The sequence below is a fragment of the Doryrhamphus excisus genome, chromosome 18 (assembly GCF_030265055.1).
Source record: "Doryrhamphus excisus isolate RoL2022-K1 chromosome 18, RoL_Dexc_1.0, whole genome shotgun sequence".
NCBI classification, from domain to species: Eukaryota; Metazoa; Chordata; class Actinopteri; order Syngnathiformes; family Syngnathidae; genus Doryrhamphus; species Doryrhamphus excisus.
The window spans coordinates 1,182,096-1,209,084 of record NC_080483.1 but is presented as its reverse complement, the minus strand read 5'-3'; the positions used below and the strand labels follow the sequence as shown (position 1 = coordinate 1,209,084).

The 26,989-nt window shown below is 32.9% G+C and overlaps 1 protein-coding gene across 2 annotated transcripts in view; it reads left to right on the top strand.

Annotated features, from left to right (window-relative positions):
* Positions 1–22,069, top strand: part of srgap3 (SLIT-ROBO Rho GTPase activating protein 3) — a 92,041-nt gene extending 69,972 nt beyond the window's left edge. For both annotated transcript variants that reach the window (XM_058055004.1, XM_058055002.1), the window contains exons 13-22: positions 2,505–2,565; positions 5,786–5,863; positions 7,015–7,149; positions 9,756–9,861; positions 9,925–10,152; positions 11,706–11,779; positions 14,800–14,980; positions 15,074–15,223; positions 15,305–15,620; positions 16,688–22,069. In XM_058055004.1, the coding sequence (XP_057910987.1) occupies positions 2,505–2,565; positions 5,786–5,863; positions 7,015–7,149; positions 9,756–9,861; positions 9,925–10,152; positions 11,706–11,779; positions 14,800–14,980; positions 15,074–15,223; positions 15,305–15,620; positions 16,688–17,134 (1,776 nt within the window). In that variant the 3' untranslated portion in view covers positions 17,135–22,069. The remainder of the gene's footprint in view (positions 1–2,504; positions 2,566–5,785; positions 5,864–7,014; positions 7,150–9,755; positions 9,862–9,924; positions 10,153–11,705; positions 11,780–14,799; positions 14,981–15,073; positions 15,224–15,304; positions 15,621–16,687) is intronic.
* Positions 22,070–26,989: the final 4,920 nt, after the last annotated feature.

Sequence of the window (26,989 nt, the reverse complement as noted above, 5' to 3'; positions counted from 1 at the left end):
TAAATCTCAGTTTTTTTCATGATTTTATTGTTTGTGTTACAAGCAGCAACTTGTCCTACTTTGTTCAAAGGTCTTTAAACACATCATTTTACTTACAGATAGACTACTATGCTGTACTTTTACCCAAATCCTACAGTTTTTACATGTTTATGTCGTTTGTAGCCAGTGGCAACTTGTCCCTGACTGTCCTTGAAAGCACCGTCTATAAATAATAATAATATTTCCCACACTGCACATAAACACACTTTTTGCTGTTTAAGTTCATTCATTCATTTTTTATGCTTATCCTCACAAGGGTCACGGGGGTGCTGGAGCCTATCCCAGCTGTCTTTGTGTGAGAGGCGGGGTACACCCTGGACTGGTGGCCAGCCAATCACAGGGCACATATAGACAAACAACCATTCACACTCACATTCATACCTATGGACAATTTGGAGTGGCTAATTAACCTAGCATGTTGAAAGATGAAAGATGAGATGAAAAAGTCGAAATTATGAGACAAAAAGTCAATTTTGAGAGAAAATGTCATAATGAGAAAGTCATGAAAGTTATAATTCTGAGAAAAAAAGTTGAAATTATTAGATAAAAATGTGAAATTATGAGATAAAAAGTTGACATTTTGAGATAAACAGTCAAAATTACAAGACAAAAGGTCTATTTTGAGAGAAAATGTCATACTGAGAAAATCATGAAAGTTATAATTCTGAGAAAAAAAAGTTGAAATTATTAGATAAAAATGTGAAATTATGAGATAAAAAGTAGAAAATCTGAGATAAACAGTCAAAATTACAAGACAAAAAGTCAATTATGAGAGAAAATGTCATAATGAGAAAGTCATGAAAGTCATAATTATGAGATACAAAGTTGAAATTTTGAGCTAAAAAGTCAAAATTATGAGACAAAAAGTCATAATTGAGATGAAATGAGATCATGAGAAAGTCATGAAAGTCATCATTATGAGATACAAAGTTGACATTTTGAGCTAAAAAATCAACATTATGAGATAAAAAGTCAAAATTATGAGACAAAAAGTCATAATTGAGATGAAATGAGATCATGAGAAAGTCATGAAAGTTGTCATTCTGAGAAAAAGTTGAAATTATTAGATAAAAATGTGAAAGTATGAACTTAAAAGTTGAAATTTTGAGATAAACAGTCAAAATTACAAGACAAAAAGTCAATTATGAGAGAAAATGTCATAATGAGAAAGTTGAAATTTTGAGCTTCTCAATTATGAAAAGTCATAATTGAGATGAAATGAGATCATGAGAAAGTCATGAAAGTCATCATTATGAGATACAAAGTTGAAATTTAGAGCTAAAAAGTCAACATTATGCGATAAAAAGTCAAAATTATGAGACAAAAAGTCATAATTGAGATGAAATGAGATCATGAGAAAGTCATAAAAGTCGTAATTCTGAGATAAAAATTTTTAATTATTAGATAAAAATGTGAAATTGAATGTGGGAGAGTGCCTGAGGGTGGAATCAAACTCCGGTCTCCGAGTTGTGTGGCCTGCATACTACCCACTCATCCGCCATTTAAGTTGTTTATTGTCATTATATGATAATATTTATTATAAATTGATATCATTTACCCAAATTAGTTGAATAGAAATTCAATATTGAAACCAAATGTTTTTCTATTTGCAGTTAGAATTTAGTTTAATAGTTTGTTTGTTTTTTTGGGAATATTCCAAGTTTGTTTTTGTTGTTGAAGATGCCCGATATTGGCTTTAAGGATGTCCAATAATTACCAATAATTATTGGCCTGATATCGGTCGATATCAGTATCAGATCTTGTATGTTGATTGCACCATAGTGTCCATAAGAGTTGGACAATATCGGCATATCGGTTTTCAGCAAAAAAGTAAATATCGGACATCCCTAATTGGCTTTTTAATAAATGTTACCGATGCTAAAGCTAAAATGCTAAAGCTACTTTTCGCGCGAGCATTTATTTTTTTTTGCACTTTTTACCATTTTCGCAGGAACCACAACATCCCAAAAAAAAAATACAGCTGAATAGGTGCAGATTGTGGAAGATCTAGAAAGCTTTGTGTGCTGGTTATTATGTGTAGCTGCTCTATAGGAGTCCACAAGTCAATACAAAGGGTAAATAATAGATCATAATAGGTCCAATTTAAGGCGTTTATGAATTTTCAAACTTTCACCAAGGGTCATTCCATACCGCAACGTGCAGCAGCAAATCCACGGAATATTAGCTCTTTTTCCGGACCCGATTATCCGCTGCCAGACATGTCCGCTTTGTCACTGCAGGGATGATAAATTGATCCATTTCTCCAAATGAAAGGAAAATAGCTTCGCCACCAAAAGTCAGGAAGAACAGACGCTAAAAAGCTACACAAGCAAATTGGATTATTGGTGTGCCTAATGTTGCGACCGACGGGGCGGCTATTAAACATACCGGAATAATCGGCATGGAGCGTATGGAATATTGAAACCATCATTCGGTCTGTTCATTGTGTGTGTGTGTTGTTTTAGGATTCCGGTCAAGCCATCCCGTTGGTGGTGGAAAGCTGCGTCAGATACATCAACCTGTACGGTGAGACCGCCCCGCCCCTCCCCGCCCCGCCCCTCCCCACCGTCCATGTGGTTAGCCACTTAGCTACTGAGATAAAAAGTAGAAAATCTGAGATAAACAGTCAAAATTACAAGACAAAAAGTCAATTATGAGAGAAAATGTCATAATGAGAAAGTCATGAAAGTCATAATTATGAGATACAAAGTTGAAATTTTGAGCTAAAAAGTCAAAATTATGAGACAAAAAGTCATAATTGAGATGAAATGAGATCATGAGAAAGTCATGAAAGTCATAATTATGAGATGCAAAGTTGACATTTTGAGCTAAAAAGTCAACATTATGAGATAAAAAGTAAAAATTATGAGACAAAAAGTCATAATTGAGATGAAATGAGATCGTGAGAAAGTCATGAAAGTTGTCATTCTGTGAAATTATTAGATAAAAATGTGAAAGTATGAACTAAAAAGTTGAAATTTTGAGATAAACATTCAAAATTACAAGACAAAAAGTCAATTATGAGAGAAAATGTCATAATGAGAAAGTCATGAAAGTCATAATTATGAGATAAAAAAGTCGAAATTATTAGATAAACAGTCAAAATTACAAGACAAAAAGTCAATTATGAGAGAAAATGTCATAACGAGAAAGTCATGAAAGTCATAATTATGAGATGCAAAGTTGACATTTTGAGCTAAAAAGTCAACATTATGAGATAAAAAGTAAAAATTATGAGACAAAAAGTAAAAATTATGAGACAAAAAGTCATAATTGAGATGAAATGAGATCATGAGAAAGTCATGAAAGTCATCATTATGAGATGCAAAGTTGAAATCTTGAGCTAAAAAGTCAACATTATGAGATAAAAAGTCAAAATTATGAGACAGAAAGTCATAATTGAGATGAAATGAGATCATGAGAAAGTCATGAAAGTTGTCATTCTGAGAAAAAAAGTTGAAATTATTAGATAAAAATGTGAAAGTATGAACTAAAAAGTTGACATTTTGAGATAAACAGTCAAAATTACAAGACAAAAAGTCAATTATGAGAGAAAATGTCATAACGAGAAAGTCATGAAAGTCATCATTATGAGATACAAAGTTGAAATTTTGAGCTAAAAAGTCAACATTATGAGATAAAAAGTAAAAATTATGAGACAAAAAGTCATAATTGAGATGAAATGAGATCGTGAGAAAGTCATGAAAGTTGTCATTCTGAGAAAAAAAGTTGAAATTATTAGATAAAAATGTGAAAGTATGAACTAAAAAGTTGAAATTTTGAGATAAACAGTCAAAATTACAAGACAAAAAGTCAATTATGAGAGAAAATGTCATCATGAGAAAGTCATGAAAGTCATAATTATGAGATGTAAAGTTGACATTTTGAGCTAAAAAGTCAACATTATGAGATAAAAAGTAAAAATTATGAGACAGAAAGTCATAATTGAGATGAAATGAGATCATGAGAAAGTCATGAAAGTCATCATTATGAGATACAAAGTTGAAATTTTGAGCTAAAAAGTCAACATTATGAGATAAAAGTCAAAATTATGAGACAAAAAGTCATAATTGAGATGAAATGAGATCATGAGAAAGTCATGAAAGTTGTCATTCTGAGAAAAAAAAGTTGAAATTATTAGATAAAAATGTGAAAGTATGAACTAAAAAGTTGAAAATTACAAGACAAAAAGTCAATTATGAGAGAAAATGTCATAATGAGAAAGTTGAAATTTTGAGCTTCTCAATTATGAAAAGTCATAATTGAGATGAAATGAGATGATGAGAAAGTCATGAAAGTCATCATCAGCTACTGCATGATGGGGCGCGTTGCTGTTCTTCACAAATGGCTGCAGGCCTGCAGACTGACCTGCTCCTCTGGGATTTTACAAGCTCATAAATCTGGATCTCAAACACACACCTACACACACACACACACACACACACACACACACACACACACGGTTGTGATACCCCATCCTCCTTTTTATGGCTCCGCCCCGTCTACCTTCACATCTGTCTTCATCTCATTGCTGTAGCCGCCAGGCCTCTCTCTCTCTCTCTCTCTCTCTCTCTCTCTCTCTCTCCTGGATCTGGACCTCATGAAACTCCAGAAAAGTGATTAGGAGCACTTTAACTGGAACCACATGCTGCCGTTTCACTGAGGCGCCCCCCGACCCCCCCAAACCCCGCCCCGCCGAGGAATAAAAAAAATCCAACCATCTCCTTTTTTAAATTTTTTTATTTTTTTATTTTAATTTGGGCAAATATATGAAACATTACAGTGCATTTCTTACATCAATGAAAATATAACTTTGCATTATTTACATTTGTATTCAACTATCTGATCACAAGCTGAATAGGAGTAGGCTGAAGCAAAAGCTAATAAATGCCTACCCCTTTTTGCAAGATATAATCATGTTGTTTTTTTTTATTATTTTTATTTTATTTTATTATTATTATTATTATTATTATATTTTTTATATTATTATTATATTATATTTTATATTATTATTATAATTTTTATTATTATTATTTTTATTTGGGCAAATATATGAAACATTACAGTGCATTTCTTACATCAATGAAAATATAACTGCATTATTTACATTTGTATTCAACTATCTGATCACAAGCTGAATAGGAGTAGGCAGAAGCAAAAGCTAATAAATTCCTACCCCTTTTTGCAAAATATAATCATGTTCATGCCACAGTCTTGTTTTCCCCTCTTATTATTATCATTGTAATATTATTATTGTTATTATCATTATCATTATTGTTATAATCTTTATCATTATTTCCATTATTATTGTTATTCTCACCATTATTAGAATGGTCATTAATATTACTATTTTTCATCATTAGAGTTGTAACATTTTTTTTAAATTATTAATTTTCCAGCCTTCATTGCTTCTTGTAGAGTGCTGTATCATTCCATCTGTTGTTTTATGAAATCCGCAGTATTTGTGCTTTTATTGTCAATTTATGAGCCCACTTTTTCCCATGATATTTTATTTTTTTGTTTGAAAAAAAACACACAAAAAAAGCAAGATTTTGCATTGTATTTTATTGTATTGTATTGTAACGGTTGTTGTATTTTGATGTATGCAGATAATGTTTTTAATGTTTTTAAAAGAGTATTTGAAATCACCACCTTTCTTTGTGGAGATGACGGCATTGGGTACTTGTTGTTTGGTGTTGTGGAGCCAACGGCATCCAACATCAGCGTGTGTGTTCTTTCCTTGCAGGGCTGCAGCAGCAAGGAATATTCCGGGTGCCTGGATCGCAGGTGGAGGTCAACGATATCAAAAATTCCTTTGAGAGGGGTGAGTCGGATTCCTAAAAACTGCTGTGGAAATATCATATCATGGAAATAATAATTCATATTAACATCATCATCATTTTTCATATACTTTACTATATGTTATTATGGGTCATATTTTTAAATTAAATTATTGAACATATATGGTAATAATTTATATAAATATTTTTGAATTAATAATTATAATTATTATATTAATAAATATTCAAAAAATCTAGAACAATTAATTTTAATTTTTAATTTAATTGTTTTTAATTTTCAATGTGTCATTGTTTTATATATTTTAATTGCTATAAAAGTATTATAATATTGTATTCATAATATTTATTGAATTATATTCTATGTTAATATTCATATCTTTTTACATTTTAACTGCTGTGACAGTATACGGTACTATTATATTATTGGTATATTTAAACTATATACTAAAATATTATAAGGTATTATAATAGTTAACAATGAAATCTAACACAATAGAATAAATTTATATGAATCATTTTCAATATTCTTAAAACATATGAAATAAAATTAAAAATAATTAAAAAATAATATTATTATATTATTAAATTTAAGGTAGTATTACATTATTAATTGAAAAAAATTGTGGATCAATAAAGTTTTATGTCAGTCTAAATCTAAATGATATTATAAAATATGATGTGGTAATATTATGTTATTAATTCCTGATATACAGTAAATAATAATAAATAAATGTATAATAATGAGATTTATATTTATAAATATAAATAATTAAATATAAAAATATAATAAATATAAATAAATATAAATAAATATAAATAAATATAAATAAATATAAATAAATATAAATAAATATAAATAAATATAAATAAATATAAATATTCATTTTAAATGAATTATTAATGACAACACATATTTATTAAATAAATATTATTACTTGTGGACACATTTTGTGGTTGAGCAGCATGATCAAGTGTGTCCGCTTGACTGGTGTTTTATTTAAAAAATGTTGCTGCATGCTTTGAATGGGAAAAAGTAGCGCCATCTGGTGGACGAAAAACTGGTAATCAAGTTTAAAACTTAACATGAAGGATTGATTTGTTTACAGTAAGACAAATTTGTGCTGATATAGATATAGTGCTTTGATATTGACGCGTGTTTGCTTCCATTGAACAGGAGAAGATCCCTTAATAGACGACCACGATGAGCACGATATCAACTCGGTGGCAGGAGTCCTCAAACTGTATTTCCGAGGACTGGAGAACTCGCTCTTCCCGAAGGAGCGTTTCCTGGATTTCATCTCCACCATCAGTGAGTCCAAAAAACATCAACGCCATCATCGCCGCACGCGTGTGACGACATAGATCAAAAGAAAAACACAAAAAGAGAAATTATTGATTTTTTTTTTTGTTTTTCAACTAAAACGCTCTTCTCCAACAGATATCTACAACTGTGTGTCAGGTGGACGGTACATTAAACGGTCCATGACATGATGTGTCATGGACTTTGGACTTTGCTTAAATATGCTAAATAATGTTTGTAATTATGTTCTACATTTCTCCATTTTGGAATGTGAAATTTGCCAAAATTACGTGAAAAAACTGTTTAATGTACAAATGAAATGAGTAGATTACAATATATTGTTTTTTTTTATTGTACCTTTCTTAAAAGTAAATTTCGTTTTGTCTCGACACGAGATTGACAACGTGTCTTCCTGCTGGAAAATGTTGAGTTCATTGTCTTGTGGGACAAAAAATCCAATATTCCAAGAAAAAATGTCCAAATAATCTCAGTCTGCTTTTTAATAAATGTTAATTAATTAAATTTGTTAAATTAAAATAATTAAATTAAATTAAAATTAAATTAAATTAAATTAAATTAAATTAAATTAAATTAAATTAAATTAAATTAAATTAAATTAAATTAAATTAAATTAAATTTGCAAAAATGATGTGAAAAAACTGTGTAATGTACAAATGAAATGAGTAGATTACAATATATTGTTTTTTTATTGTACCTTTCTTAAAAGTAAATTTCGTTTTGTCTCGACACGAGATTGACAACGTGTCTTCCTGCTGGAAAATGTTGAGTTCACTGTCTTGTGCGACAAAAAAATCCAAGAAGAAATGCAATATTCCAAGAAAAAAATGGCCAAATAATCTCAGTCTGCTTTCTATTAAATGTTCTATTTCAATTGGACAAAACGCAAAAACGACAATGTTCGATATCCCTCAGTAATAACCAGTTAACAAAAGAATTCAATTTATTAATATATTTTTTTGAATTTCATTTTACCATTTTTGGAAATTGAAATTGAATGTGAAATTTGTAAAAATTACGTGAAAAAACAGTTTAATGTACAAATGAAATTAGTAGATTACAATATATTGTTTTTTTATTGTACCTTTCTTAAAAGTAAATTTCGTTTTGTCTCGACACAAAATTGACAACGTGTCTTCCTGCTGGAAAATGTTGAGTTCATTGTCTTGTGGGACAAAAAATCCAATATTCCAAGAAAAAATGGCCAAATAATCTCAGTCTGCTTTTTAATAAATGTTAATTAATTAAATTTGTTAAATTAAAATAATTAATTAAATTAAATTAAATTAAATTAAATTTGCAAAAATGATGTGAAAAAACTGTGTAATGTGCAAATGAAATTTGTAGATTACAATATATTGTTTTTTTATTGTACCTTTCTTAAAAGTAAATTTCGTTTTGTCTCGACACGAGATTGACAACGTGTCTTCCTGCTGGAAAATGTTGAGTTCATTGTCTTGTGGGACAAAAAATCCAATATTCCAAGAAAAAATGGCCAAATAATCTCAGTCTGCTTTTTATTAAATGTTAATTAAATTAAATTAAATTAAATTAAATTAAATTAAATTAAATTAAATTAAATTAAATTAAATTAAATTAAATTTGCAAAAATGATGTGAAAAAACTGTGTAATGTGCAAATGAAATTTGTAGATTACAATATATTGCTTTTTTTATTGTACCTTTCTTAAAAGTAAATTTCGTTTTGTCTCGACACGAGATTGACAACGTGTCTTCCTGCTGGAAAATGTTGAGTTCATTGTCTTGTGGGACAAAAAATCCAATATTCCAAGAAAAAATGGCCAAATAATCTCAGTCTGCTTTTTATTAAATGTTAATTAAATTAAATTAAATTAAATTAAATTAAATTAAATTAAATTAAATTAAATTAAATTAAATTAAATTAAATTAAATTAAATTAAATTAAATTAAATTTGCAAAAATGATGTGAAAAAACTGTGTAATGTGCAAATGAAATTTGTAGATTACAATATATTGCTTTTTTTATTGTACCTTTCTTAAAAGTAAATTTCGTTTTGTCTCGACACAAAATTGACAACGTGTCTTCCTGCTGGAAAATGTTGAGTTCATTGTCTTGTAGGACAAAAAATCCAATATTCCAAGAAAAAATGTCCAAATAATCTCAGTCTGCTTTTTAATAAATGTTAATTAATTAAATTTGTTAAATTAAATTAAATTAAATTAAATTAAATTAAATTAAATTAAATTAAATTAAATTAAATTAAATTAAATTAAATTAAATTTGCAAAAATGATGTGAAACTGTGAAACCTTTCTTAAAAGTAAATTTCGTTTTGTCTCGACACGAAATTGACAACATGTCTTCCTGCTGGAAAATGTTGAGTTCACTGCAAAATCCAAGAAGAAATGCAATATTCCAAGAAAAAAATGGCCAAATAATCTCATTAAATTAAATTAAATTTTATTAAATGTTCTATTTCAATTGAGTTTTTGTACGTTTTCGTTAAACCGGAATAAATTAATAACAAAAAGCGAAGTTATTCAAAGAACAGACGAGGAATTCTGCTACTAATAAATACGGTTTCTAACGTCATCATTTCTCTCCTCTCTATTCCAGAGCTGGAGTCGGGGGCGGAGCGAGCTCATCACATCCAGCAGATTATTGTCACCCTTCCTCGATCCGTCATCATCGTCATGAGATACCTCTTTGCTTTTCTCAATCAGTGAGTTAGTGGCCATCCACTTCCTGTTTGATGCTTCGCAGAACGCTTATCTCGTTGTCGCAGTCTCTCCCAGTACAGTGACGAGAACATGATGGATCCGTACAACTTGGCCATATGCTTTGGACCCACGCTGATGCCCATCCCGGACAGCCAGGACCCTGTGGCATGCCAGGCACATGTTAACGAGGTCATTAAGACCGTCATCATCCACAACGAAGTCATCTTCCCCAGTCAGCGTGAACTAGATGGCCCGGTCTATGAAAAGTGCATGGCTGGAGGGGAGGAGTACTGGTATGTCAAGTGTCTCAAAAAAACATTAATTTCTGCGGCTGTGGGCAACCTACTGATGCAGTTTTTATGAACTTGTTCCACGCCAAAGACGTAGTTAGTTTACGTACTTTCTTTTTACGTTCTTTTATGACTTTATCGTAGTTTTTAACAGAAATGTGACCAAATCTGCTGGGTCAAAAATACACAAACAGCAACATGAATTAGCGAAAAAGCATAATTTTCACTTATATATATATTTGGCCAAAATGTCTAAACCAGGGGTCTCAAACATGCGGCCCGCGGGCCAAATGTGGCACGCAGGACACTAGTTTAAGGCCCCCGCCTTGATATGAAAGTTTAATGTTTGATATGGATGCTGTATGGTATCATGTACCCAGAAAAAATGATTACGTTTGATTCATGTTCATGTTAAAGGTTAAATAACTGTTAATAGTTATCCTCCCTGTCCGTGTGGAAGTGGTAAGTTTTTGGCTGTTTAAGTTGAAAGGAAATAACTTGAAGGCTACCGTTTTAGGTCGCTAGCTCTCTAGTTTGCGAGTTAGCATGTATCTCAAGACCCTGCATTTGCGCAATATGTAATAATAATAATTATTATGTTTAGTAATAAATAAATATAATAATAATAATAAAAAGTTAAGAAAGCACATATAGTTGGTGGGTAGACAAATGATTTTTTTCATATTAAAATGAACAAAGCATTATTAGAGCCCTGTAGACATGACAAAACACGACTATAGTCACATTTATACTCTTTTTATTTACAACATATTGCGCAACTGCAGGGTCTTGAGACACATGCTAACTCGCAAACTAGAGAGCTAGCCACCTAAACGGTAGCCTTCAAGTTATTTCCTTTCAACTTAAATAGCCAAAAACTTACCACTTCCACACGGATAGGGAGGATAACTATTAACAGTTATTTAACCTTTAACATGAACATGAATCAAACGTAATCATTTCTTCTGGGTACATGATACCATACAGCATCCATATCAAACATTAAACTTTCATATCAAGGCGGGGGCCTCAAACTAGTGTCCTGTGGGCCACATTTGGCCCGCATGTTTGAAACCCCTGGTCTTGAGACACATGCTAACTCGCAAACTAGAGAGCCAGCGACCTAAACGGTAGCCTTCAAGTTATTTCCTTTCAACTGAAATAGCCAAAAACTTACCACTTCCACACGGATAGGGAGGATAACTATTAACAGTTATTTAACCTTTAACATGAACATGAATCAAACGTAATCATTTTTTCTGGGTACATGATACCATACAGCATCCATATCAAACATTAAACTGTCATATCAAGGCGGGGGCCTCAAAGTAGTGGCCTGCGGGCCAAATTTGGCCCGCGGGCCGCATGTTTGAGACCCCTGATCTAGTGTTTAAAATGTGAATGACGCCTCTTATGACTCAAATTCATGAAAAATGGTTGCTGGTAATATTGATTATGAACTATAATTCACAGCGCAGTCATCGCCTAGCGGCGTTTCGGTGACACGGCGACTATCACCGCCGTTCATCTTTTCAATTTCCCTCGTTTGTCTGCAGCGACAGCCCCCACAGCGAGCCAGGAGCCCTCGATGAAGTCGACAACGGAACCGAACCACATACGAGCGATGAAGGTCAGAGCTTCCGATGCAGTCGTCCCTCGCTGTATCGCGCTTCCTTAATCACCCTTCTTCCTCTCACACAAGCCCCGCCTCCCCCCACTCGCCCAACACCAGGCGCTTGCTCGCCGGCTCTTTGTTCCAGCGTTTGTCAGCCATTCTCTTGGGACTTTGTCCTTTGCAGAATAATTGTTCCGCTGCGCTGCGAAGGCTCACGCACGCACTGGAGATCACATGATAACATCGTTATTCTGCTACGACCTCGTGTCTCATCAGATCTACTCTTCTTCTTCTTCTTCGGAAATGACAACAAATGTTGATGGTCTGATGTTCATTCCGAGGGAAAACGTCCACGTTTCATTCTTGGGCTATGTTCCCGCTTCAATTTTTGAGGGTCAATTGCTAATAATAAAGAATGCATTGTTGATTAACTGGGATTAATCGCATTGTAGTTTAGAGGAGAGCATGTTGGCTAAATAAAGCGACATTTTCTCGGTGAAATCAATAATAAATGGGCGGCACGGTGGTCAAGTGGTTAGCGCGCAGACCTCACAGCTAGGAGACCAGGGTTCAATTCCACTCTCGACCATCTCTGTGTGGAGTTTTCTCCGGGTACTCCGGTTTCCTCCCACATTCCAAAAACATGCTAGGTTAATTAGCGACTCCAAATTGTCCATAGGTATGAATGTGAGTGTGAATGGTTGTTTGTCTATATGTGCCCTGTGATTGGCTGGCCACCAGTCCAGGGTGTACCCCGCCTCTCGCCCGAAAAAAAAGAATGAATGAATGAAAAATAATAATAATAATAACAAAAAAAGGGCTGCACGGCGGTTGAGTGGTTAGCGCACAGCCCTCACAGCTAGAGACCAGGGTTCAATTCCACCCTCGGCCATCTCTGTGTGGAGTTTGCATGTTCTCCCCGTGCATGCGTGGGTTTTCTCCGGGTACTCCGGTTTCCTCCCACATTCCAAAAACATGCTAGGTTAATTAGCCACTCCAAATTGTCCATAGGTATGAATGTGAGTGTGAATGGTTGTTTGTCTATATGTGCCCTGTGATTGGCTGGCCACCAGTCCAGGTTGTACCCCGCCTCTCGCCCAAAGACAGCTGGGATAGGCTCCAGCACCCCCGCGACCCTCATGGGGAAAAAGCGGTAGAAAATGAATGAATAAATAAATCCCAACATTTATTTTTGTTGGATTGCAATAATCTATAGAATTAGATAAATTAATCATGATTAATCGACTTGGACTTTAGCAAAGACCAACATGATGTCTGTTGGACTGCCAGTAATCTGGTGATTGTGTGGAATTTATTGTCGATTAATCGTGATTAATCTACTTGCCGTTTAGCAAAATAAAAATAAAAATGTTGTTCTAAAATATGTTGATAAAACATCATTCAAATAATTATTAATTATGTGGGTATCCTGTATCCTATTGGCTTGCCAGTAATCTGTAGATTGTGTGGAATTGAGGGTAGATTAATTGCAATTAAGCTACGCATTTTGATTAATCTACTTATGGATGATGTTAGCGAAATAAAAATATTATGAGAAAATATATAGACATATCTATTTTCCCAATAAGCAATGATAAAAATATATAATGTGTAATTATACAGTTGTACTATTTAACTCATGTAACTATGGAATAAAATAGCATTTTTTTTTAATTGAATCTGTAATAATTTTGCTTGTAGATTAACTGCGATTAAACAAGTTAGAGTTTAGAGACGTGATGTCAGATAAATAAAAATACTACAAGGAAAATATACAATTGCTAATTGCCCCAATAGAGGCTTCAGAAAATAAATGAATGAATTTTTTTTTCAATTATTTATTATTATATGATGATACTATTATCATATATTTGTTTTTTAGCTGAAAATTATAGACGACAATGGGGTTCATAGTGTTGATTAGTGATATTAATAAAAAATATTTCCATTTTTATTGGCTTTCTACTAATAAAAAATGACTATCTCCAAATGAGGCCATAGAATCCATCATTTTGGCCTAAATTGACTGGCCTTTGTTGGCTTTGCTGACAAGGCTGCTACTCCACATTACTGAACCATTACTGCCCTCTGCTGGTTGGGTTCGCAAAATACACTAACAGGACTTCATTTTTAGTTGGTCATATTTATTTTAGTTTCTGTATTTAGCCATTTTTGGTTTTATTTAAATTTTCGAAATTTTTTAAAATAATTTTTAATCACAATTTATCATGAAAAATTGAAAAATACATATAATACAAATACAAAATTATACAAAATTTTACATCATTTTAACTAATTTGTAATATTCATTCATTCATTTTCAATGATTCACAATTTTGACAAGGTCAATAATTTAATATAATAAATATATTTAATATTTATTTAATATAATGATATATAATAATATAAATTTAATATAATACATATTTTATTATATTATATATAATAAATATATTTAATATTTATTTAATATAATGATATATAATAATATAAATTTAATATAATACATATTTTATTATAATGTATATTATTATACATTATTATATATTATATATTATTAACATAATATAATAATATATAATATAATAATAATATAATTTGTAATATTCATTCATTTTCAATGATTCACAATCTTGACAAGGTCAATAATTTAATATAATAATAATAATTTTTATTATTATTTTATTATTTATAATATAATATAATAAAATATAATAATAATAATATAATAATAATACAATAATAATATATAATATAATAATAATATAATTTATAATATTCATTCATTTTCAATGATTCACAATCTTGACAAGGTCAATAATTTAATATAATAATAATTTTTTTTTTATTATTTTATTATTTATAATATAATAAAATATAATAATAATATAATAATATAATAATATAATAATATAATAATATAATAATATAATAATATAATAATATAATAATATAATAATATAATAATATAATAATATAATACTTAAAGTACTAAACATGATAATAATGTGAACATTTTGTGTTGTTATTCCCAGAAGTGGAACAAATCGAAGCCATCGCCAAATTTGATTACGTGGGCCGCAGTCCGAGAGAGCTGTCCTTCAAGAAGGGGGCGTCTCTGCTCCTCTATCACCGAGCATCCGAGGATTGGTGGGAGGGTCGACACAACGGCGTGGATGGCCTCATCCCTCATCAATACATCGTGGTGCAAGACATGTGAGTTCCTTGCGACGACGTTGCAAAGATGCGCTGATCAATAAAAATAAAACTCACCGTGTCAAAATGGATGCCATGTTTGTCTCCACTCAGGGATGACGCCTTCTCAGATAACCTCAGCCAGAAAGCAGACAGCGAAGCCAGCAGTGGGCCCTTACTGGATGAGAAAGGTTCATCCAGGAACGAGGTTCCGTCTCCGTGCGAACAATCACCTGAGTACACCTTCGGAGGAGTCATGGGCAGGCAAGTACCGTAAAGACCAGTCTATGTGCCCCCCCCCCCCCTCCACACCCAAAATCCATCTGATCTGATACATATTCTTAGGGTCAGACTGCGTTCCGACGGAGCCGCCATCCCACGCCGCCGCAGCGGTACAGATACTCAGAGCCCAACCAGAGGTGCAGATACCCCCCCGCGGGCCGCCGCCTGTCCCAGCAGCCCACTCAAGGTGTCGGTCGGTAAGCCGCGCATGGAAAGCCCGGAAAAGAGGCGACTCGGGACCTTCGGGAGCGCAGGAAGTATCAACTACCCGGAGAGGAAGGCCTATCCTGAGGGTCACCCGCTGAGGCCCATGTCGGGGGCCACACGGCACAGCAGCCTCGGGGACCACAAATCCCTGGAGGCGGAGGCTCTCGCTGAGGTGAGCGGCATGCACCAAAACACCAAAACACCAAAACTAAGACCACATAAATCCTCCTGACCTCCATAGCGGCACACCGGCTGCTCGGAGCATGTGTCCGAATACGGTGCACTTTGCTGGGCTGCAGCAAGTGGCTCCTTCCCCCTCTATGCTCCGGTTGTCCTGATAGTAGTTGATATTTGATGAGGTACAGTTGGTCAAAACCTAATTTGTTCCAGTCCTTCTTACCTCCAGGTTTGCACAAACTACATTTAAATCTGAATTTTGAAAAAGTAGATATTGAAAGGTTATTAAAAAGTACAAAGTTATTTGGAAAAAAAAAGCCGTTGTGCATCAGTGGTTAACAATCAGTGAGTATTTGCACCTTATTTTTATTATTTTTTTATTTTTTATTAATGTTTTTAATTTTTTTAAAATTTTTTAAATTTACAATTTTTTAATTTTTGTATTTTTTTTATTTTGATTTTTTAAATATTTTTAATTTTTAATTTTTAATTTTTTTTATTTTTTCTCAATTCTTTTAATTTTTTAATTTGTATTATGTTTTTTATTTTTTTTTATTTTTTTATTTTAAAAAAAAATTAATTTTTTTAAAAAAAATTTTAATTTAAAATTTGTTTAAATTTTGTAATTGTTTTATTTTTTTATTTTTTCATTTTTTCATTTTTTCATTTTTTCATTTTTTTTCTTTTTTTCTTTTTTTTTCTTTTTTTTCTTTTTTCATTATTTTAAATTTTTTAAATTTTTTAAATTTTTTAAATTTTTTAAAATTTTTTCTTAATTTTTTTCTTAATTTTTTTGTAATTGTTTCATTTTTTCATTTTTTCATTTTTTCATTTTTTCATTTTTTCATTTTTTCATTTTTAACATTTTTTAAACATTTTTTAAACATTTTTTAAACATTTTTTAAACATTTTTTATTTTTTTTAATTTTTTTTAATTTTTTTTTAAATTGAAAAAAAATTATATATTTTTTTTAATTTAACATTTTTTTTATTTAATTTTATTTTTTTCACATGGAAAAAAAAAAGTATTTGCACCTTACACGTCCATGTCTCCTCAACCAGGACATCGAGAAGACCATGACCACAGCTCTCCACGAGCTCCGTGAGCTGGAGCGACAGAACACGGCCAAGCAGGCACCCGACGTGGTCCTGGACACCCTGGAGCCCATGAAGAACCCCGTCAGCTCGGAACCCGGCAGCCCCCTGCACACCATCATGATCCGCGACCCCGACGCGGCCATGCGGCGAAGCAGCAGCTCCACCTCCGAAATGATGACCACCTTCAAGCCGGCCCTCTCGGCCCGCCTCACCGGCACTCAGCTACGCCCCCCGCCTATGAGACCGGTGCGCCCCCCTCCGACTCAGCACCGCTCCAGCAGCTCCAGTTCTTCCGGGGTGGGCAGCCCGGCCATAACGCCCACCGATAAAATGTTCCCCAGCAGCAGCCCGGCGGGCGGCGCCGGCGTGAACGTGTCAGGTGACGGAGCGGACAAGTCCGGCACCATGTAGCAAAGGTGGAATCCGGAGCACAGGGCAGGAAATGCGGCTGCAACTCAGGATTATTTTCCGGTTTCCGACCCGAATGTAGCGCTGAGTGATCCCCGACATTTCCAACAGCTCAGGGAGACTTCAGCTTTACAGATGCCATGTGGTGCTCACAGTAATGCTGATGCTAATGCTAATGCTAATGCTAAACAGAAGGAGGCATCTCTTGGAGGAATCTTCTATTGGAACAGGGGTGTCCAAATTGAGCATGCGGGGGGAGGGGGGCACCAATCCAATATAGTCTGTGCATGCTAAGCTTGTGATCCCCAACCAGTACCAGCACCAGTACCAGTACCAGTACCAGTACCAGTACCAGTGCCAGTGCCAAACCAGCCCGTACAAAAAATCAGTTCCAGTAGCTCCAATTTAAACCAAAACTGACTTTAACCAAGGCAAGTATCCCTATATAAAAATAATGTAAATGCAATTAATTAATTAATTAATTAATTAATATTATAATTAATTAATAAATGCAATTAATAAGTAAAATGTTCTACTTTTTTTTGTAGACAATAATTATAGTTTTATGTGCAGAAAAAAATGCAAATAAATAAATATAAATAAAATATGAAAACAGGCATACAAAGGTTTTAGTTATGAATTTAATCACTTTTATTAAATTTAATTAACTACAAATATTTTAATAAGTTTAATAAGTTTTTTATATTTAATAATTTTTTAGTTTTAGTTATTAGTTAACATCATTAATTTTAATGAAGTTAAGATGAGGCAAGTATCCCTATATAAAAAATAATGTAAATGCAATTAATCAATTAATTAATTAATATTATAATTAATTAATAAATGCAATTAATAAGTAAAATGTTCTACATTTTGTAGACAATAATTATAGTTTTATGTGCAGAAAAAAATGCAAATAAATAAATATAAATAAAATATGAAAACAGGCATACAAAGATTTTAGTTATGTATTTAATCAATTTTATTAAATATAATTAACTAAAAATATTTTTATAAGTTTTTTATATTTAATACATTTTTAGTTTGAGTTATTAGTTAACATCATTAATTTTAATGAAGTTAAGATGAGGCAAGTATCCCTATATAAAAAATAATGTAAATGCAATTAATCAATTAATTAATTAATATTATAATTAATTAATAAATGCAATTAATAAGTAAAATGTTCTACATTTTGTAGACAATAATTATAGTTTTATGTGCAGAAAAAAATGCAAATAAATAAATATAAATAAAATATGAGAACAGCCATACAAAGGTTTTAGTTATGAATTTAATAAATTTTATTAAATTTAATTAACTAAAAATATTTTAATAAGTTTAATAAGTTTTTTTATATTTAATAAATTTTTAGTTTGAGTTATTAGTTAACATCATTAATTTTAATGAAGTTAAGATGAGGCAAGTATCCCTATATAAAAAAATTATGTAAATTCAATTAATTAATTAATATTATAATTAATTTATAAATGCAATTAATAAGTAAAATGTTCTACATTTTTTGTAGACAATAATTATAGTTTTATGTGCAGAAAAAATGCAAATAAATAAATATAAATAAAATATGAGAACAGGCATACAAAGGTTTTAGTTATGAATTTAATCAATTTTATTAAATTTAATTAACTAAAAACATTTTAATAAAACTAGTAATTGTGTTATTTTTTAGTTTAAGTTATTAGTTAAAGTCATTAATTTTAATGAAGTTAAAATGAAATAAAAAAATAATCAAATTACTTTATAATAAAATATTTATACAAACGTAAACTTTTGTGTTGACTTACATATCTCATCTTTTTTTTTCCGTACGTAATTAATATTAACTCGAAATGAATATGCTAATTTTTGTGTTTTGTATTTTTGGTTTACATGCACTGTCCTGGTTTTGGTACAAACTAGCAATTCACTAACCAAACTGTTGGCAGCTTGTATTCTACTGCGGTGTAATACATTTCGTTACATTCGTTAATTCCACGTATGGATTATTAATTAATATTTGTCATTATGCCAGGTACAAGTCAAAAAGAGCTGTGGGCCAAAAAGGCCCCAAAGTGTGGTGCTGCACTTTGGACACCCCTGGATTTTTTTTATTTTTTTTTGCACTTAAAAAGAAAATTGCTTGATAAATTAGGACCTTTTTTTTGGCCGCCTGACTTGACTCGTATGTTGAGGTAGGTCCTGAAAATGTGTTGCCATGGTGATGCGGAGGCGGTCTGGGCGCTGCCGAGGAGCCGTCCTTACGAGCTTTGCCTTCTTTGAAAAAACCGTGTGGCGGCGGAATAAATGTGCGTAACATGATGCATCCTTTGAGTTTTTACCTCAAGGTCAAGCGTCGGCCATGTGATTGACAGACCGACCGACTGACTGATTGATTGACAGACAAGCGCTGAGACGGACGCTGAAAGACGCAGCCTGCTTGTGTTGCCGAGCACGTCCGCTACCTGGTGTAAATATGCTCGTTTGTTCATTTTTGTACAGACTCCTTTGGAAATGATTGACATGATGAAGGGTACTTGAAAAAATATCTCAACCAAACGATCTTCTTCCATACGATACAAACATATGTGTCAAATCTTAACGTTGCTCTACTGTACCGTGTACTCTTTTTGCCATATGTCACTTCTGCTCTTACTTTGAAAATCCTCCAACCGCTTCCTGTACGATGATATCTGACAAAGTGAACACGCCCTATTAAAATGTCATTCTTCTCAACGGACGATACTACAGAAAAGTAAACCCGGACACTAGAGTAGTCAGTGTACAGCTGGTACGCCTTGATCCTCTTGGGCGTGGAATCCAGCGTAGCTGCGCGTGACATCACTTCCTTCTTCTTAGCTGGCTTTAAAATCTATCTCTCTGTGTCTGCTATACAAGCTGTACACAGACTACTCTAATGCAAGTATTATTGGATTTTTAGTGATACCACTATACTGCATATTGATCTCAGTAGTCAGCATCCCAAAGAGATTACGCTCTAATGCATGCATGCATTGCACTGCAACGGTACACTAGTACACTAATATTGCAGTATCAGGCTTTTATTGAGAGGGGGGGGGCACCTATACATTGGTTAATGAATTTGCTTGTAGGAATTTGCTCCTGTAGAATAAAATATAATATTTAAGCATGTAAAATCCGTTCAAGCGAGGAAAGTCATGCAGTGCTTTTTGCACCCCCTGCTGGTCACTAATGGCACTGCTGTCATGAGTCATCAATTGTAGAGGAGTCATTTGAATTCTTTACATTTGAAAAACACACTTTTTCAAACATTGTATGCATATGTTCTTGAGAAATACAAAGAAAGCACATGTTTTTTTATTATTATTATTTATACAGTAACATCTCCAGTGCCTTTTGTGCACCGCTTTGTAACTTTTTCTTACTATGTTTTCTATTAGTTGTCATATTTATTATTCTGAATGTTACTTTTGTATGCTTTTATGTTGTCTAGACTGCTTTTCCGTGTTCGGGTGAGAGATTTTAAGTAAGGGTGCACGATATCAGCTTGATATTAGGGAGTTATTACGTCCGGAATGGCTCCGATAATTGATAATATAAGAAAATACGTTCCAATGAGGCAAGATTATCCATACTGTGCCGGTGAGCAAATCAAGCGTTAATTTGTTTAAAAAATTGTAATGCTTGAAAAGTGCACCATGACCTCCGTGGCGGCACACAGAGCTGGTCGGAGCATGTGCCCGAATACGGTGCACCTTGCTGGGCCACGCCAGGTGGCTCGCTCCCCTGTTTACTCTGGTTCTCCTGATAGTAGGGATGTGGTAGAGCTAATGTTATGATATTTGATTAGAATAATTTAAGAGGTACACTACGTCAAATCTGAATTTATATCTCCAAGTGTGCACCATCTACACTGAAATATAAATTGAAAAAGTTATGTTTTTTTTAAGTAAGGGTGCACGATATCAGCTTAATATTAGGGAGTTATGACGTCCGGAATGGCTCCGATAATTGATAATATAAGAAAATACGTTCCAATGAGGCAAGATTATCCATACTGTGCCGGTGAGCAAATCAAGCGTTAATTTGTTTAAAAAATTGTAATGCTTAAAAAGTGCACCATGACCTCCATGGCGTCACACAGAGCTGGTCGGAGCATGTGCCCGAATACGGTGCACCTTGCTGGGCCACGCCAGGTGGCTCGCTCCCCTGTTTACTCTGGTTCTCCTGATGGTAGTGATGTGGTAGAGCTAATGTTATGATATTTGATTAGAACAATTTAAGAGGCAGACTTGGTCAAATCTGAATTTATACATCCAAGTGTGCACCAGCTACACTGAAATATAAATTGAAAAAGAAAAGTTATGTTTTTTATGGATATTGTGCATCTCTAATTTCAAGTAAAGAGGGAGAAAAAAAAATCAAACCACTATGCATCCAATCTGCTGCTTACCACTTGAGTAGATCTGAGCTGGGAATATTTATTCCATCTTTGTGTGGTTTTCCTGATGATGTGTCTGTGCTGTGCCTGAGCCATAATGTCCTCTTCTTCATCCAAAAAGTATTGCAGTATTCTTAACACACACCAGTGTTGGGCAAATCACTTTTAAAAAAAAACCACTGGAGGGACATCTAGATTGTTGATATCCATATCAGAGCATTATAACGCACCGGTACAGTAACAATAACAAATATTGTTTCAACACTATTACTCTGACAAACACACTAAACCTACTATAGGAAGTTTTCCATTCACATGATGTAAAAAGTCATTTTTCCCTGACCTGGTGTGACGTAATCATAATAATAATAATAATAATAATGATAATAATAATGTCCTGATGCTAATTGCTGTAAGAGAAATGATGACTGTGTTGTGATGCTGGAGTGTGATTCTGTTCAATTGTCTTGTTGATGATGAGTGTGTGTTGGTGCATCCAAATAAAAACATTCATGCTCTTTTTTTTTTTTTTTTTACTTTTTCGGTTTGTTTTCCTTCCTCCCACATTCCAAAAACACGTTTTTGGAAGAAAAAAAAAAACGTTAACAAGCTTTTTATTACACAACAATAATGGCTACTGTCGCCACAGCTAGCAACTCAACGGTGCTTCCGCATCAACAACACGTCCCCGCCCCTGGTGCATTCACAGTCCCCCGGAACAGTCAGACACTCAAGAGCACAACATGTCAACATGAACACATCAGGGTCGCTACAGTATCAATGCTTGTTTGAATGTTGTTTGGCTGGACACCAGTCCAGAGTGTACCCCACCTCTCGCCCTAAGACAGCTGGGATAGGCTCCAGCACCCCCCGCAACCCTTGTGAGGATAACCGGTAGAAAATGAATGAATGAATGGTTTGTTTTCCCCAACAATAACACACCTTTGTGTTTGTAAGCTTGCAGTTTGTTTTGTGGACACATGGGGGCGACATTGCAGCATTTGAGCAAACTAGGGCAAGTTCTTGGGAGATTTTGGTATGGAGCCGATACCGGGACCGGATACGGGACCGGTATAATGGTCCTGTAATGTAGAAGATCTTTGACAAGCATCTTAAAAACAGCAGAGCACTTCTGTCATGTAAATTACCTTTAAAAAAGATATAAATAATCGTTGACAAGCATTTTTGCTGTTTTTTTTATTAGTTGGTACTTAAAAACAGCGGAATGGTCCTGTCATAGACTGGCATTTTTGTTGAAGGTCTTTAAAAACTGGACTCCTGTCATATAGAGGATCTTTGGCTTGCATTTTAGCTGGTGGTGCTGTCATATAAAAACATGCTATTTTACTTATTTTTGGTTTTTGCAGCAGGTCCTTAACAAAAGCAAAGCACTCCTGTCAAATGGAGGATCTTTGACTAGTGGTGCTCCTATCATATAAAGGATCTTTGACAAGCATTTTGTTGGTCTTGTTGGTCTGTCCTCAAAAACAGTAGAACAGTCCTGTCACATAAAGGATCTTATACTAGCATTTTTTTGAAGGTCTTTAAAAACAGTGGAGTACTCCTGTCATATAGAGGATCTTTGATTGCAGTTTTGCTGTTGGTCCTGTCACATAAAAAATGCTCTTTGACTTTATTTCGTAGGATTAGGATAGTAGTCAACGTAGGATTTGACTACTTTACCCTCCATCAAAGGTAAAAGCTCTTTAATCACCACTCCAAATTAAAACTGACTTCCATAAATTTTTTTTAAAATAATATATAATATTAAATTAAAATATATAAAATATATCATATTAAATATTAAATTAAACATGAAATATTAATTAAAATAAAAACACAAAAAAGTGTCTTTAAAAAATTTGAAAAATTATACAGATAAAAGTTAATATAAATGTCTTAAATAATAAATAAAAATAAATAAATAAAGTGTGACAACACTTTAAAATAAATTAAAAAATGATACTGAATTAAATAAAACAAAAATAAATTAAGTAAAAGTGTGAAAAAATAAGTAAAAAAAAAAAGACTTAAATAAAAGTGTTAAAATAACCTGAAACAAAGGTTAGTTAAATAAAATTAGTTAAAATTAGTAAATTAGTTAAAAAGTGAAAAATCTAATGATAAAAATTGTTAAAAATACTGAATTACATAAGTGTTAAAATAACAACAATGAATTAAAATGACTTAATTAAAAGTGTGAAAAAATAATAAAAATAATTTAAGTGTAAAAAATAACACTGAATTAAATAAAAAGTGTTAAAATAACAAAAGATACATCCAAATTAAAATGACAAATGTAAGCATGATAAAATTATAAAAATAATTGAAGTGTAAAAAAATACTCTGACCTTTATAAAAGTATAAAAATAACAAAAACATAAATAAAAATGAAAACAACTTAAAAGTACGGGAAATTATTTAAGTGTAAAAAAAAAAAAAAAAAAATTGGCTTTAATGGAAATGTTAAAAATAATAAAAAACCACAAGCCAATGTGGTTGAGACCAGGTGAGAAGCCCTGGTTTATCATGTGGGTGGACCAGCCAGGACACCAATAAAGTCTCGCTATGTCAGCATCGGTACTAACTACTTTTCCTACACGCTTCTTTCAGTCCATTTCAAGAGAAGATATTTGAAAAGTTTGATCAATTTGGGTCTCCGCTCGTCTTTGAGGTGTGACGGTGGCCGCCGCAGTCAAACCACTCGACAAGCACCGACGTCCATGACCGTGGCATCCAAAATGAGAACAATATTTACAGAACAGAAGAAGCTGGGCCCTCGAGTAGATGAAGACATTGGACGTTGATTCTCAGTTTGCGTCAGCATGGATCCGAAGCCTTCCTGCTCAAGGATTTTACTTTCATGCCTTTTAACGTTAACTCTGCTCTCGCTGAATGGTAAAAGCTTCTTAATTGAAATGAATCACAAGTCGCTTCAGTGGAAAGAGTCGTGGTGCTTTCAAGGACTGAACATTGACACCCTCGCTCTCTCGTACACGCACACAATGACGTAATGGATGCACCATGGAGAAATGTCATATTTATTATCAATAAAATAACACCGTCAATGTCTATAAATGTCTCTAAAATGCACTTTTACATATACATTGGCTTGGTTTGATTGGAATAAAAGTGTAACACAATACAAATATTTTTTTAATTGCATGAATGAATACATAAATATAGAAATAAAATTGACTTAAATGAAAGTGTAATAAAACAATAATAAAACAAAAATAACTTCAATAAAAGTGTAAAAAAAATACAAAATAAAAATGACTTTCAATAAATAAAAGGAAAAAAACATGTATGACTTCAAAATGATATAAATAAATTCCAAAATGACTTCTATAAACATGTAAAAAATACTACAAATACTAAAAATACTCAAAATATTAAAAATACTAAAAATACTAAAAATATTAAAAATATTAAAAATACTAAAAAATATTAAAAATACTAAAAATATTAAAAAATACTAAAAATACTAAAAATGTTAAAAATACTAAAAATATTAAAAATACTAAAAATACTAAAAATACTAAAAATGCTAAAAAATACTAAAAATTGTAAAAATCGTAAAAATTGTAAAAATACTAAAAATACTAAAAATGCTAAAAATACTAAAAATACTAAAAATACTAAAAATACTAAATACATGATAAAATAATAAAATAAAGAAAAATAGAAATGACTTAAATAAAAGTATGAAAGTAACAAAGTTAAAATAATTAAGAAAAAAAAATATATATATACATACAGCCAAGCTGCCAGTGATGGTAAAGAGGAAAGGTGTGATAATAACCTAAACGCAAACGTGTTGTGTTTACATTTCTGTTGAGTGTGGAAGTAACAGACAAATAGATACATAAAAAAACATAAAAAAAATATAATGATAATAATAACAATAATGATAAAATAGAAAACCTTTCAAGTAAAAGTGTGGAAAAAATCTTAAAAAAAGAAATAATTTAAATGTAAAAAAAAAAGCTTAAATAAATACAAACAAAATTAATTTATGTTAAAATAAACACATTTTTTAAAATGACTTAAAGAAACGAAACTAAATTTAAGTGTTACAATAATTAAAAAAAATTGTGCTCACTAGCAAAGAGTAAGGGTGTGATAATAACCATAGAACCGGAAACAGAATTATTAAAAAAAATAAATAACCCTACTTCGACAAAATACTCCTCAATATCATTAGGACTCGAACTCTGTGCTGCCTTTGATACCGTCCATCACTCCATCCAACTGGAATGCCTTCAAATGCATATTGGTGTTACTGGTCCGGTACTCTCTTGGCTTAGATCTTGACTATTGAGGTGAGCTCATGGAAGGTAGGAGCTAAAAAGCAGGTGCAACAGAACATGACAAACGCATCGTGATCTAATCAGCGTTGCCTGCCACGAGCATGTCGTCTGATACCAGATGCTTCTTCAGCTCTCGTCTGTCGGGAATCATTTCCAGCTGTTCCGGCCAGATCCCACACAGGTGGCACTCGTGCACGACCTACAATAACATAACAAAAGCCTGGATGCTGACTAACCTGCTCAGGGCTTCATTAGGACTCCCCCCCGTCTGTGTGTTCGGAGTGTTTATGGGATTGCCAAGATGACATTCCAGCATCTTCTCATGCAACTACTTGACATGTTCCAATCTCACGCTGTCTGGATTTGCTTTCACACGAAGGCTACGTCGTCCCGAGGCCAAAGAAAGTTAATGAATTTGTTGCAGGGATTCACGGTGTCCCGCTGAAGTCGCTCCAGGCGGGCATTTAAGTGAAAACTCATTGTCTGCCCACAAGACCGGCACAAAGCCGGAAAAAAAAAAAAAAAACATCAGCCGGCGGAACTCCAGTGGATGTTTCAATGGAGTCTTTTTTCATGTGGAACGCTCGATGCGTTACACATGCCACACTGAACATGAAGCTGCTCTCGTTCCTGATGAAGATGAGCTTTCTGCTTTGATTAGAAAACGCCAGAAACGGGATAATACCAAAAATACATCTTTACTCTGATTTGGGGGTGTCCAAATCCAACAATGCCACTGTGATATTTCGTAGAGATGACATTGACATCGTACAGTATGAACCATGGCGTGTGCGGCCATTGGTCGGCCATTGATGGGCCATCGGTGGGCCATTGGTGGGCCATTGGTGGGGAATCAGTGGGCCATTGGTGGGCCGCAGCTGTGTTTTTATTGACACGAGTCACATTCCAAAAATATCCTCTAACAAGAAAACAAAAAAAAAGTCAAATTCTAATGAGAATAAAAAGTAATTTTATGAAGTTAATGCAATATTAGTAGAAAAAGTAACTATAATTTTAATTTAATTTAATTAATTATAATTTAACTAAATCATTTTAGTTGCATAAAGTTCAAATATTATAGTATAGTATAGTATGAAAAACAAACAACACATTTATCGGCCTACG